This window comes from Medicago sativa, chromosome 3, assembly GCF_051527215.1.
Source record: "Medicago sativa cultivar Bolivia chromosome 3, Bolivia_mono, whole genome shotgun sequence".
NCBI classification, from domain to species: domain Eukaryota; kingdom Viridiplantae; phylum Streptophyta; class Magnoliopsida; order Fabales; family Fabaceae; genus Medicago; species Medicago sativa.
The window spans coordinates 16,058,111-16,072,722 of record NC_140751.1 but is presented as its reverse complement, the minus strand read 5'-3'; the positions used below and the strand labels follow the sequence as shown (position 1 = coordinate 16,072,722).

Genomic DNA, 14,612 nt, shown 5'->3' with positions numbered 1-14,612 from the left:
AAGCTCATTTTCTATTTCTAACATCGATTGTTAGAAGAAATAAAAAATTAAGATACCATGTTTAGGGAGGTATCGTTGAACGACCACCAACCTCTTGCATTTGTTAGTCTCCCATTGACATTTTGAAAGAAAAATTATAATGTGACATTTTAAGTAAAAAAAAATTGTTTAAAAAAATGTTAACATGTTATCTTTTACCCTCTTTCTTCTCAAATAGTTGGAAATTTACCTTCTCTATCTGTATTAAAATTTAAATCGTGTTTGTTCCTTTCTCTTTTTAAAATTTAAAACGTGTTTGTTCCTCTCTCTTTTTTCTTATCGGTTTTTCACCATTCTCTCTGCAACTCATCATCGTATGCACTGAATTTATCATCCACTCCATCTAATTTTGTTAAGTTTCATCTATTAATTGTTGACATAGAAGCCCTATTTAGTTTCAACAATGAATAACAATGAATAATAATAATAATAATAATAATAATAATAATAATAATAATAATAATAATAATAATAATAATAATAATAATAATAATAATAATAATAAATCCAGAATAAACAAGAAAACACACATTCAGTGTTTCCAAATCAAAGTAGAAACAAATACTTGTTTTTCAGCTAGGAGAAATATAAATAATACTACTGCATATATTATACCAAGAAACTTAGTTATGCCAGAATACTTCACCATAAAACTAGACTGTTAGTGTGAGACCATACTTTAAAAGGGCCCATTCCAATGTCCTTAATCTCAGTCAATTGCCTGGTCTTCACATTATAACCACAATATATCTTTATATTAATGAATTGAAAAGCAGCATCAACTCGCAAGATGATTTGATCGTTGATCCACAAAAGAAATTCCACACTCTTAATCTCACACTCATCAATATCAAAAGGTCCCATCGTATGATAAAGAGACCATTTTCCTGAATCAAAATCTAAAATGTAGATTTGATATATTGAAAGGTCTTCATCAATGTTCACAATGCAAGAAAGGTAATTTTCCATCCATAAAATTTGTTCAATATTATGCACCGGCATCGGGGAAAGTGGATAATCTCGAACAATAGTTTCCTTTTCAACATCTATCACAATCACTTCATCCATTGTTATACAGTAAAGATCATTACCTCCATTATAAAGTGTTTTGCGTGGACGGAGAGCTTCTTTTCTAGCTATTTCTTTCCACGAGTTATCTACTCCAATTCTTAGAACATAGTAAACTTGCCAAAATGTATCGGAGATCTTAAGATCATTTACAAAGAAAAGCTTGAATTTCCGAGTGCGAGGAACACGTGCTATGGCAAATCGATGGTCAAAGACCCATGGTTCTTGTAAATTGGGAAAAAAAGGAATTCTAAGCCAACACTTGAGGATGGGGTTCACGATATAAATTTGTTTAGAATAATTCGAAATTAGCAGCAATATACCATCACAAGTACCGACTAAATGTCCCATTGCTTGAGGTGTTCCCAAATCAGTCCTTTCAAAGTGGCCACTGACACTATCTTTAAATTCCAAGAAATAAGATTTGTCATGTGCCCCGTAATTTTCAACGTAAAGACCAGGTTTTGAACATCCTCGACGTTCATACGCTTCAGCAAAATGGGAGCTGCGAATTGTAGCAGCCCAAGGTTTGCAAACATACCTCGCAGAGTTAAGAAGACATTTAAGAGGAGCCATAGTGAAGATATGAAACCTCAATTCGTCAAGTAGAAGCAACTCTGAAATCGCTTTAGAACTATTGGAGTTCTGGTTCTTCATATTCCTCTTGGCATGATGAAGTGAGTTAGAGTCTGAATCATCGCAAATAGTCTTCATTATGGAATTACTGCATATAGTATATAATCCCAGCAAACATGTTACAGTTAAAACATCAATTATAAATATATTTTATTTTAATTTGTATAAATTTATTATTTATTATTTAACTGTCACTTCCAAAATTCAATAATTTATATGGTTTGTAATAGGTTTTTTTTTTTTGTGATGGCCGGGATTTGAACCCCGGACCTTGAGCTAAGTTCACAAGGACGTAATTGATAGGGTTAAAATAAAAACAAAGATAATTATAAGAAGTAAAAAAGAGATATTTTGTTTTTTGGTTAGTCTGTATATGGTTCTGTTTCATATTGTTTTGTAGCCCTAAGCATTGGGGAGGCCCTTCCTAGAAGGTAAGGGCTCAATCAGAGAGGATATGTGTCATCAAAAAACGAACAACAAGCAAGCAAATATATTAAATAATTATCGGATCATGCATCATGAACTCAAATAAGTATAAATTACAAAATTTAGCAGCAACAGCAAAAACAACAAATTTAAGATAGAAGTCCAAACACACAAACCCCTATCAGCATGAAAACCAACAAAAGGTTTTCTCAATCAACATGCAAAAGAAAGCGATGACTCAATAAGAAGTTTTAGAAACGTACCGATTTCGGCCGACTGATTTCATCTATTCTTTTTCTCCTTTGCCAACAATACCCTAAACCCATATTTATTTATAGATATACATGGTTTTGGACTGTTTTTATTTTATTTTATTTTTTTTTATATATACCCAAAATGAAATTGTTTATTGTCCCACTTATAAACACATATTAACACACCCCCTCACGACCAGCACTATTGGGTTTGGTTCATGGACATAAATGGTGAGTGGCCCGATAACGGAAACCTAATAGCAGGTAGCCCAATGAATTTTAAAGAGGCTCTGATACGGAAGTTATACCCCACACCCCTATATTTATACCTTCACCCAAATATTTGACATAAACTACCAAATTTACCCTTTATATAAAATAAAATAAAAACACAATCACCATTCACTTGTTCACCCCCACATTTTTTCTGTAAAACTCGATATTAGTAAGGCCTATGATAGGATGGACTGGGACTATCTGATGAAAGTGATGATCAAGATGGGCTTTTCTCATAAGTGGATCCAGTGGATGGCTATGTGTTTAGAATCTGTTGATTATAATGTTCTTGTTAATGGGGAGAATGTTGGTCCAGTTATTCCGGGGCGAGGTCTGAGACAAGGGGACCCGCTTTCCCCATATTTGTTCATTATTTGCGCAGAAGGTTTATGTTCCTTGATTAGGGATGCTGAGGAACACGAGCTTATTTCCGGTACTAGTATTTGCAGAGGGGCGCCCTCTGTATCTCACCTTCTTTTTTCTGACGACTGTTTTCTGTTTTTTAAGTCAGAGGAAAGTCAGGCTCAGGTCATGAAGAATGTTCTTAACATCTATGAGGCAGCTTTCGGACAAGCAATCAGCTGACCGAAGTCTAAAATATTCTATAGTAGGAATGTGGCAGATACTTTAAAGAACAATATTACAAACATTTTGGCGGTCCGAGCTGTTTTGAGTACTGGAAGGTATTTAGGCATGCCGTCTATGATTGGCAAAGATAGAACAACCACATTTGCTTATATTAAAGACCGGGTGTGGCAACATATTAATTCGTGGAGTAGCAAGTGCCTTTCTAAGGCAGGGCGTGAGGTTATGATCAAGTCTGTGCTCCAAGCTATTCCGTCTTATGTTATGAGTTTATTTCAATTACCAACTACGTTGGTTACCGCTATTGAACGGATGATGAACACGTTTTGGTGGGGCCATGGCAGAACTTCTCATCGGGGCATTAATTGGTTGAGTTGGGAAAAGTTATCGATGCATAAAACAAATGGTGGTATGGGTTTCAAAGATCTCTCAGCTTTCAATCTTGCAATGTTGGGTAAGCAAGGATGGAAATTTCTTACGGAGCCTCACTCGCTTGTCTCTCGTATCTTTAAGGCTAGGTACTTTCCGTCTAAATCTTATTTGAATGCTACCATAGGTCACAACCCGAGTTATGTGTGGCGTAGTATACTTCGCGCCCGTTTTATTGTGCGCGGTGGGGCAAGATGGTGCATAGGTTCTGGTGATAGCATTCCTATTCTTGATGCTCCTTGGCTCTCTAATGGTGAGCATATCGATGGGAATATTACTGGAGGTCACTATGTTCGTGACTTTAAAGTTAGTAGTTTGATTTCTGATCACAGTAAGGAGTGGAATGTGCCTTTAATTCGGCAGGTTTTCAGCAATGATGTGGCTGATGTTATTCTGCAGACACCTTTGTTTGATCAAGTTCAACATGATCAGTTGGTTTGGAAAGTGGAGAGGAATGGATGTTATTCAGTCCGAAGTGCGTATAGATTGTGTGTAGAGGAGCCTGTCGACATTTCTCATCTCCGGCATCCAGGTAATTGGAAGGATATTTGGCGCGTGAAGGTTCCGCCAAAAATTAAGAATTTAATTTGGCGCATGTGCCGGGGTTGTCTCCCCACCAGAGTTCGGTTGCAAGACAAAGGGGTTTCGTGCCCGACGCGGTGTGCTAGTTGTAGTTCTGAACACGAAGACCTGAATCACATCTTCTTTGAGTGTCCTTTTACTATTCAGGTGTGGAATACAGCGGGGATATGGCAAGCTGTCCACGACGCAGTTTTGAATAATAACTCAGCCGTAAATGCTATTTTCCATCTGTTTCAAAATCTGCTTACACATCTTCAACAACGCTTTGCTGCACTTTGTTGGAGCCTCTGGAAACACCGAAATTTGAAGATTTGGGAGGACGTTAATGAACTAAGTTCTACTGTTGTTGATAGAGCTTGTACCGTAATGGAAGATTGGCTGGAAGCTAACAGAAATCTGCCTTGCGCGTGGCTGCAAAGAGCTGGACAGCAGCACCTTCTGTCACGCAAGCACAGCAGGTCACGCATCAGCAATTGGCTGCTACTGATGTTGTCAACCAGCAGTGGATGCCGCCTAGTATTGGGAGATTTAAGTGCAACATAGACGCGGCTTTTTCGGAAAGGTTTAAGCGAACTGGTATTGGCGTGTGTCTGCGAGATGATATACCGGTACTTTCGTGTTAGCCAAACAGCTACATTATGATCTTTTTTTGCCGATTGGTGAAGCTTTGGGTCTTCTTCATGCTCTCCAATGGATGCAAGATATGCAGTTCGATAACATTGATTTCGAACTAGATTCAAAAGTTACACGAGATGCTTTCCATTCCCGCAATACGGATATTACCGAATTCGGAAGCATTATCAAGGCTTGTAGAGAGCAGTTTTCATCTTCTTTGGCAAACTCCAGGGTCGAGTTTATTAGGCGACAAGCGAATGCGGCGGCTCATGCTTTGGCTAGAGAAGCCACTTCCTTAGCTAGTCCCTCTACTTATTATGTTATCCCATGTTGTATCGAGACTATTATTATTAATGAAATGCTATAAGCAACTTTATTTCAAAAAAAAAATAATTTAACGTTTGGTAATTCAAGAGAGTTACGTTACAAATACCTTATGTTCTCTATTAAAACGACTTACCTGATAATTCAGCAGAGTTGCATTTCAACATTGTGAATGAAAAACCACCAACATACACTTTGAAACCAGGAAAAAATGTGACTTACATTGCCGCCCATGTTATGAGACAGGGTGAGTTTACATGGATGCGTGAACAACCGCTACATGCAACGTTCGACTTCTATGATCCTAAGGTAGTAGGAGACCAAACAAGAATCTATAACAGTTGGTCTGTAAGGGAAGATGGTTTATATCACAGTTTGGATGATGTCAACTGGAATAAATATGTAAATTGGAGCACTTGAATACTATGGTATTCTATTTAGTTTCATCAACCAAAAAAAAAACCCCCTACTTAGTTTCAACAATTAAATAAAGTGATTTACAAAATAGTTTTTAGAATTTGATGATTATATGTATTGAGGATGCTATTATTAATTATTTGCATTGAATTTTCCTTTTCCGATCTAAGTTCATGAAAAATGTATTTCTTTTCTTTTAGTCTTGTGATCTAAACATCCGCCCTACCAATTTATGCAATTATTATATATACAATATAAATAATAGCCAAATCCCCTTCACTCGATCTTGTACACTAGAGAATGAAAGGAATATTTTAGGAATAGAAAATGATCTTTGTTTGATATTAATTTCTATAGTTGAATCACAATTCTATACAATCACAATTCTTTGTTAGCCAATTCTATACAGACAAGGTCTTTTTATTTTTATTTTTTTTATAGAAAATGGTGATCTATGTAGAAGAAACATAACTCTAATTTTTTCTCCTTCTTGTTCCCCTTTTTTTGTTACCGTTTCCACCATTTAAATCACTGAAAATGGTGTAAAAATGTTCAAGCTAATCCCGTGTTACTAATTTATCATTGTTAGAAAAATAATAAAGAGGCTACATTTTGAGAGGAATCACTGTTGAACGATTGATCACCTTTCTTTTCCATATCATTCATTTTGTGCAAGCTCATTTTCTATTTCTAACATCGATTGTTAGAAGAAATAAAAAATTAAGATACCATGTTTAGGGAGGTATCGTTGAACGACCACCAACCTCTTGCATTTGTTAGTCTCCCATTGACATTTTGAAAGAAAAATTATAATGTGACATTTTAAGTAAAAAAAAATTGTTTAAAAAAATGTTAACATGTTATCTTTTACCCTCTTTCTTCTCAAATAGTTGGAAATTTACCTTCTCTATCTGTATTAAAATTTAAATCGTGTTTGTTCCTTTCTCTTTTTAAAATTTAAAACGTGTTTGTTCCTCTCTCTTTTTTCTTATCGGTTTTTCACCATTCTCTCTGCAACTCATCATCGTATGCACTGAATTTATCATCCACTCCATCTAATTTTGTTAAGTTTCATCTATTAATTGTTGACATAGAAGCCCTATTTAGTTTCAACAATGAATAATAATAATAATAATAATAATAATAATAATAATAATAATAATAATAATAATAATAATAATAATAATAATAATAATAATAATAATAATAATAAGAATAATAATAATAATAAGAATAATAATAATAATAATAATAATAATAATAATAATAATAATAATAATAATAATGATAATAATAATAATAATAATAATAATAATAATAATAATAATAATAATAATAATAATAATAATAATAATAATAATAATAATAATAATAATAATAATAATAATAAATCCAGAATGACCAAGAAAACACACATTCAGTGTTTCCAAATCAAAGTAGAAACAAATACTTGTTTTTCAGCTAGGAGAAATATAAATAATACTACTGCATATATTATATCAAGAAACTTAGTTATGCCAGAATACTTCACCATAAAACTAGACTGTTAGTGTGAGACCATACTTCAAAAGGGCCCATTCCACCAATGTCCTCAATCTTGGTCAATTGCCTGGTCTTCACATTATAACAAAAATATATGTTTATATCAATGAGTTTAAAAGCAGCATCAACTACTCGCAAGATGATTTGATCGTTGATCCACAAAAGAAATTCCACACTCTTAATCTCATACTCATGAATATCAAAAGATGCCATCGTATGATAAAGAGACCATTTTCCTGAATCAAAATCTAAAATGTAGATTTGATATATTGAAAGGTCTTCATCAATGTTCACAATGCAAGAAAGGTAATTTTCCATCCATAAAATTTGTTCAATATTATGCACCGGCATCGGGGAAAGTGGATAATCTCGAACAATAGTTTCCTTTTCAACATCTATCACAATCACTTCATCCATTGTTATACAGTAAAGATCATTACCTCCATTATAAAGTGTTTTGCGTAGACGGAGAGCTTCTTTTCTAGCTATTTCTTTCCACGAGTTATCTACTCCAATTCTTAGAACATAGTAAACATGCCAAAATGTATCGGAGATCTTAAGATCATTTACAAAGAAAAGCTTGAATTTCCGAGTGCGAGGAACACGTGCTATGGCAGATCGATGGTCGACAAAGACCCATGGTTCTTGTAAATTGGGAAAAGGAGGAATTCTAAGCCAACACTTGAGGATGGGGTTCACGATATAAATTTGTTTAGAATAATTCGAAATTAGCAGCAATATACCATCACAAGTACCGACTAAATGTCCCATTGCTTGAGGTGTTCCCAAATCAGTCCTTTCAAAGTGGCCACTGACACTATCTTTAAATTCCAAGAAATAAGATTTGTCATGTGCCCCGTAATTTTCAACGTAAAGACCAGGTTTTGAACATCCTCGACGTTCATACACTTCAGCAAAATGGGAGCTGCGAATTGTAGCAGCCCAAGGTTTGCAAACATACCTCGCAGAGTTAAGAAGACATTTAAGAGGAGCCATAGTGAAGATATGAAACCTCAAGTCGTCAAGTAGAAGCAACTCTGAAATCGCTTTAGAACTATTGGAGTTTTGGTTCTTCATATTCCTCTTGGCATGATGAAGTGAGTTAGAGTCTGAATCATCGCAAATAGTCTTCATTATGGAATTACTGCATATAGTATATAATCCCAGCAAACATGTTAGTTAAAACATCAATTATAAATATATTTTATTTTAATTTGTACAAATTTATTATTTATTATTTAACTGTCACTTCCAAAATTCAATAATTTATATGGTTTGTAATAGGTTTTTTTTTTTTGTGATGGCCGGGATTTGAACCCCGGACCTTGAGCTAAGTTCACAAGGACGTAATTGATAGGGTTAAAATAAAAACAAAGATAATTATAAGAAGTAAAAAAGAGATATTTTGTTCTTTGGTTAGTCTGTATATGGTTCTGTTTCATATTGTTTTGTAGCCCTAAGCATTGGGGAGGCCCTTCCTAGAAGGTAAGGGCTCAATCAGAGAGGATATGTGTCATCAAAAAACGAACAACAAGCAAGCAAATATATTAAATAATTATCGGATCATGCATCATGAACTCAAATAAGTATAAATTACAAAATTTAGCAGCAACAGCAAAAACAACAAATTTAAGATAGAAGTCCAAACACACAAACCCCTATCAGCATGAAAACCAACAAAAGGTTTTCTCAATCAACATGCAAAAGAAAGCGATGACTCAATAAGAAGTTTTAGAAACGTACCGATTTCGGCCGACTGATTTCATCTATTCTTTTTCTCCTTTGTCAACAATACCCTAAACCCATATTTATTTATAGATATACATGGTTTTGGACTGTTTTTTTATTTTTTATTTTTTTTTATATATACCCAAAATGAAATTGTTTATTGTCCCACTTATAAACACTACCAAAAAAAAAAAAAAACACATATTAACACACCCTCTCCCGACCAGCACTATTGGGCTTGGTTCGTGTACATAAATGACGAGTGGCCCGATAACGGTAACCTAATAGCAGGTAGTCCAATGGATCTTAAAGAGGCTCAGATACCAACTTAGAAATCGTGGTTGGGCCTAACACAAACCCACAAAACCGGCTTGTGAGGTGTGGATTGCCCCCACTTATAAACACATTGCCCGACCATCTCATATCCGATGTGGAACTCTTCACATAAATATAGTAGGAACTAAGAATAAGACCTTCCACGAAAGATGCACCGAAAAGAAGTTATTAAGAGAACAAAATTGCATTACACCCAAAATAAAAAACAACGAGAGAGAGAGAGAACAAGCTAAGTTACTACAACTAAGCAAAGAATATGATTAAGCCTCCAAACATAATAGTCAAAATCAAAATATATTTTGATTTTAACCACCAAAATGATTGAAGCTTAACCATCACTTAAGTTTCACGTTTTTACCGGATCAATCCTTTAAATTTTTAAAGTTCCACATTGCTCTTTTAAGTTTTTAATTAAATGCTTACATCGTTACCCTTTCTTTCAACCTCCGTTACAATAAAGATGAGTTGTCAATCAAGTGGGTGAGGTGGCATAAAATGCTGCGTTTTAGCCGTTCCAACATGTTACATCAACTTCCTCTTCATTCTTCACCCATTCTTCCCCAAATTGAAAACTCGAACCCCATTAACGACCATTTTGAAGTTTTTTTGAAGAAAATCATGGCATCAAATCGCCCCAATTCTTTGCATTCTCGTAACCAAATTACTAGTTCTTTTGTTTTTACTGGTAGGCACGAGCAAGATTTTACAACTCGAGAGTTTACCTCAACTCGTTTTACCTAGATAAACTAGACTCGAGGACTCGTACGAGTTTACCTAAAATTAAAATTATATACAATTTATTATATACATGACATATGTAAGCTAATATAATATTGTAAATAGGTCAATAGTACAAAATATGACTTAATTATAAAGGCAAAGTATACACAATCACCATAATAAATTGTTATGCTGAACTTAGCATCAAAACACAAAAATTAACGCGTAAATCTTAAGTTTTGTAAGCCACCGAACCATTCAAAAAACCGTCCAAAAAAGCAAATTTCACAAGTACTTTGGGCGAATGTTCTCTATTGTGTTGTGTGTTTTGTTCGTTTTTTAGAAAAAGAATTGTCGCGCGTTCATATGACACTAGTACTTTGGGTGGGCTTTCAAAAATGAATCGGATGAAAAAAATGGCCCAATACCAAAAAAATGTGATTTTTTTTAATGTAAACTCGTTCAAGTTTACCGATTGTACTCCGTGTTAACTCGCTCAAACTCGGCAAACTTTCCGATTTTACTGAAAACCGAGTTTATGCCCGAGTAAACACGATTTTGACACCTAAAAATGTAAACTCAGGTGACTTTACGAGTTAACACTCGATTTGTGGAATAGTGGGCGCGAGGATCGAGAGTGTTGGTGTAATGAACCATGTGTTCTTCGCACAGTAACAAAAATGGGGCCAAACAGAGGATGAAAATTTCGGGGATGTCGTGATTGGAAGGTAATTGATTGATTATATGTTAATTTTATGACTGATAAATTTAATGGTTGTTGCAAAGTTCATTGTTTTTTTTTCATAGCCTGATGATGCTGAAGCTGGGTGTGGTATTTTGATTGGCTTTCAAAAGGAAAATCAGAAGCACAAACCCAAACTCAAACAGAAACACAAAATTAGGCACAAACACAGGTGTGTTGATTGTTGCAAGAAGGACCAGGAGCTAATAAAAATCAAAGGAAAAATAACTAGGGCTAAAAATGAAGAAAATTCAACAAAATTTATGTTGAAGATGGTTATTGTTACTTGTTTGAAGTGACGATCAGTTTGATTATCGTTAGTTTAAAGTGATGTATTGTGTTAGTTTGAAGTGGCGTATTGTGTTTTGTTTATGTAATGAATGGGTTATTTTTTTTTTGACAAATGTAATGAATGGGTTATGTGAGAAGGGTAATGTTTTGATTGGCCAAAATTTAGGGTGTTGTGCAATGTATTGTTTGGCCAAAGATTAGTGTCTGTTAGTAATGTGAGAAGTGTTATAATGTTTGAAGGTGTTGTGTTTTCCAAGCAAGCACATTACTGAAACAAGAATTTGAAGCAAACATGTTGCCCCTTTTAATGTTGTATAAATTCTTAAACAAAATTACTATGACGCATAAATCATTTTATTACATAGTGATATATCTGATGATAATATCACTTAGAGAGCTGTTACTTGCTGCGCAAGTAACTGTGCCCTAGGGTTTTACTTACATAAAGCTAGTGCATGGTAGCTTAGAATGTGCCCAGATTTTACTATATAAACATGTTGTAAGCTTTCATTTCATTAATAAGAATCATTTCTATTCATTTCATTGTGTTTCCTAATATGGTATCAAGAGCTCTTTCACAAGAGAAAGAGTTTGTTACGATCCATAACGGTTTTGTAACCGTTTTTCCGCTGTACTCTGTTCTTCATTGATCTTCTTTCTTAGATCAATTTCTCGTTGTTTGTGTGTGAATATTCTTGATTTCACACCTTGATTCTTCTTTCTTGATCTCGTTTTTCTCGGTTTGATTGATTTTCTTCAATCACATTTGTTTTTTGTTGAATTTCTTCAACATCAATTTCAGATCTCGTTCTACTCTGTTCTTCTGAATTTTGAGCTTCATTCATGGCGCCAAGGAACAATTCACCTGATACTGAATCAGTGTACTTTGTTCATCCTAGTGAAGGTCCTAATTCTCTTGCTATTACTCCAAAACTCAATGGTTCTAACTATATTGCTTGGAGTCGCACTGTTGAACGTTCTTTGGGCACAAAGAACAAGCTTGGATTCATCAATGGATCCATCCCTATGCCTGACGAAGATGATCTGAATCGTGCAGCATGGGAACGGTGCAATCACTTGGTGCAATCATGGCTTATCAACTCTGTTTCTGAATCAATTGCTCAAACTATCGTTTTTTGCAATTCTGCAATTGAGGTTTGGCTTGATCTAAAGGAAAGATTCTCTAAAATTGATCGTATTCGCATTGCAAATTTGCGCTCTAATATCAACAACTTGAAACAAGGATCAAAATCTGTTTTGGATTATTTTACTGAAATGAAGACGTTGTGGGAAGAATTGTCTTCACATAGACCTATTCCTAATTGTTCATGTATTCATCCTTGTCGTTGTGCTGCATCTAGAGTTGCTAAGGTTCACAGAAATGAGGACCAGATCATGCAGTTTCTTACAGGGTTGAATGATCATTTCTCTATTGTGAGAACTCAAATTCTTCTTCTTGATCCTCTTCCTTCATTGAACAAAGTCTACTCTTTAGTTGTTCAGGAAGAGAGTAATCATGCTGCTCTTACTTCTTTGAGTGTAACTGAAGACACTTCAATACAAATCAATGCTGTTGACAACTCCAATAGAAAGCCTCAAGGACGTGGCAAAGGTTTTCAATCCAATAAACCTTCTAGACTTTGTACTTTCTGTAACCGTACAAATCATACTGTGGATTTTTGTTATATGAAACATGGTTACCCTAATGTCAACAACAAATTTTCACCAAGAGTGAATGCTGTTTCTCAAGAAGACTCTGAAACTGGTGTAATGTCTTCTTCTGGTTTGGGTGCATCTGCAAGCTCTTCTTCTGCTAGTTTTTCTCAAGAACAATTAGCTCAACTTGTATCCATGTTACAACAATCAAATTTGGTTGTTTCAGCATCTTCTTCTCCTCAAGCCACCTCAAACCACATTGCATCTGCCAGCATTTCCACTCCTGATCCTCCAACAGGTATATCTGCTTCTGTTTCTTCTTTACCAAGCAAACCTTCATTTTGGCTTGTTGATTCTGGTGCTAATGAACATATTTGTTGTGACATTGCATTTTTTAGTTCCTTCTATAGAATCAAACCTGTTTATGTCTCTTTACCCAATGGTAACTCTGTGTTAGCTCATTTTGCTGGTAACATATCTTTCAATTCAAAGTTTCATCTGAGTCATGTTCTTTATTCACCCCATTTCACTCTCAATCTTATCTCTGTTGCTAAATGTTGTGAATCTTTAACATGTTTCTTTCACTTTTCCCTTGAAAAATGTCTTATACAGGACCAACAATCTTTGAAGATGATTGGTTTGGCTGAGCAGATAGATGGACTATACAAATTTTATCCTTCATGCAAAACTTCTAATTTTGAGTCTCTTAATTTGTCTCAATCTTCTTGTAATACAGTTTTAAATCCTACTTGTAATAAAGCTACTCATCATGTACCTAATCATGCCCTTTGGCATTTTAGACTTGGTCATTTGTCTCATCAGAGACTTCATGTAATGTCAAATTTGTATCCTGCTATTACTCTTAATAATAATAAAGATGCTTGTGATCTTTGTCACTTTGCCAAACACAAACATTTGCCTTTTACTTCTAGTTCTTCTTATGCTGATGCTAATTTTGAACTTCTCCATTTAGACATTTGGGGTCCTCTTTCAATTACTTCAGTTCATGGTCATAGATATTTTCTTACTATCTTAGATGATCACAGCAGATTTCTCTGGGTCATACTTCTAAAGACCAAAGCTGAAGTGTCATCCCATGTTAAGAATTTCATTACCATGATTCAAAATCATTTTCATACTACACCTAAAATCCTAAGAACTGATAATGGCCCTGAATTCATGTTACCTTCCTTTTATGCTTCACATGGTATAGTTCACCAAATGTCTTGTGTTGAAACTCCCCAACAAAATGGGAGAGTTGAAAGAAAGCACCAACACATACTGAATGTTGGTAGAGCTTTGCTTTATCAGTCCAAACTTCCTCCCTCATATTGGTCTTATGCCATTCTTCATGCTGTCTTTCTCATAAATAGAGTTCCTACACCTTTACTTCAAAACCAATCTCCCTATTTTCTTCTTTACAATAAACTTCCTGACATTGCCCTTTTCAAAGTTTTTGGTTGCTTGTGTTATGCTTCAACCTTGCATTCTCACAGAACCAAACTCCAACCTAGAGCCAGGAAGTCTCTTTTCTTGGGATACAAGTCTGGATATAAGGGTTTTGCTCTCTATGATCTTCAATCAAGAGAGATTTTTGTGTCTAGACATGTTAGTTTTCATGAAAATTATTTACCCTATCCTCATTCTTCATCATCTACTTCTCCTGATTGGGAGTATTTCTCTCATTCTCCACCTTCAGATATTATTGAACATACTTCTTCAACTACTCAACCTCCTATCATTGATGATATTGTCTCTCCTCTTGTTCCTTCCATCCCTTCCTCACAACCTCCCCTTGTCACAGATATTGCACCACCTGTCATTCATAGACATTCCACCAGAAACACCACTACACCTTCTTACCTTAATGATTACATCTGCAATAATGTTCATGCATCTACATATCCTCTTTCTCATTATCTTTCACATCATAAACTTTCTACTAA

General features: G+C 34.9%; 2 protein-coding genes across 2 annotated transcripts; both read right to left on the bottom strand.

Moving 5' to 3' along the window:
• Positions 1-552: 552 nt before the first annotated feature.
• Positions 553-2,464, bottom strand: LOC146936105 (uncharacterized). Its single transcript, XM_085757672.1, has 2 exons — positions 2,433-2,464; positions 553-1,831 (listed from the first exon to the last, which is right to left on the bottom strand). Exons 1-2 carry the CDS (start codon positions 2,453-2,455, stop codon positions 682-684), a joined length of 1,173 nt encoding a protein of 390 aa, XP_085613798.1. The 5' UTR covers positions 2,456-2,464; the 3' UTR covers positions 553-681.
• Positions 2,465-7,051: 4,587 nt separating this feature from the next.
• Positions 7,052-9,062, bottom strand: LOC146936104 (uncharacterized). The gene is made up of 2 exons (XM_085757671.1): positions 8,937-9,062; positions 7,052-8,337 (listed from the first exon to the last, which is right to left on the bottom strand). The coding sequence occupies exons 1-2, from the start codon at positions 8,957-8,959 to the stop codon at positions 7,179-7,181; spliced, it is 1,182 nt and encodes a 393-aa protein (XP_085613797.1). The 5' UTR covers positions 8,960-9,062; the 3' UTR covers positions 7,052-7,178.
• Between the last annotated feature and the right edge of the window lie 5,550 nt (positions 9,063-14,612).

Bases quoted from the DNA above. Each gene is read 5' to 3' on its own strand.
- LOC146936105 (XM_085757672.1), bottom strand. From the start codon at position 2,455: ATGAAATCAGTCGGCCGAAATCG. The intron at 1,832-2,432 runs GTACGTTTCTAA...TACTATATGCAG, and splicing joins AAATCAGTCGGCCGAAATCG to TAATTCCATAATGAAGACTA.
- LOC146936104 (XM_085757671.1), bottom strand. From the start codon at position 8,959: ATGAAATCAGTCGGCCGAAATCG. The intron at 8,338-8,936 runs GTACGTTTCTAA...TACTATATGCAG, and splicing joins AAATCAGTCGGCCGAAATCG to TAATTCCATAATGAAGACTA.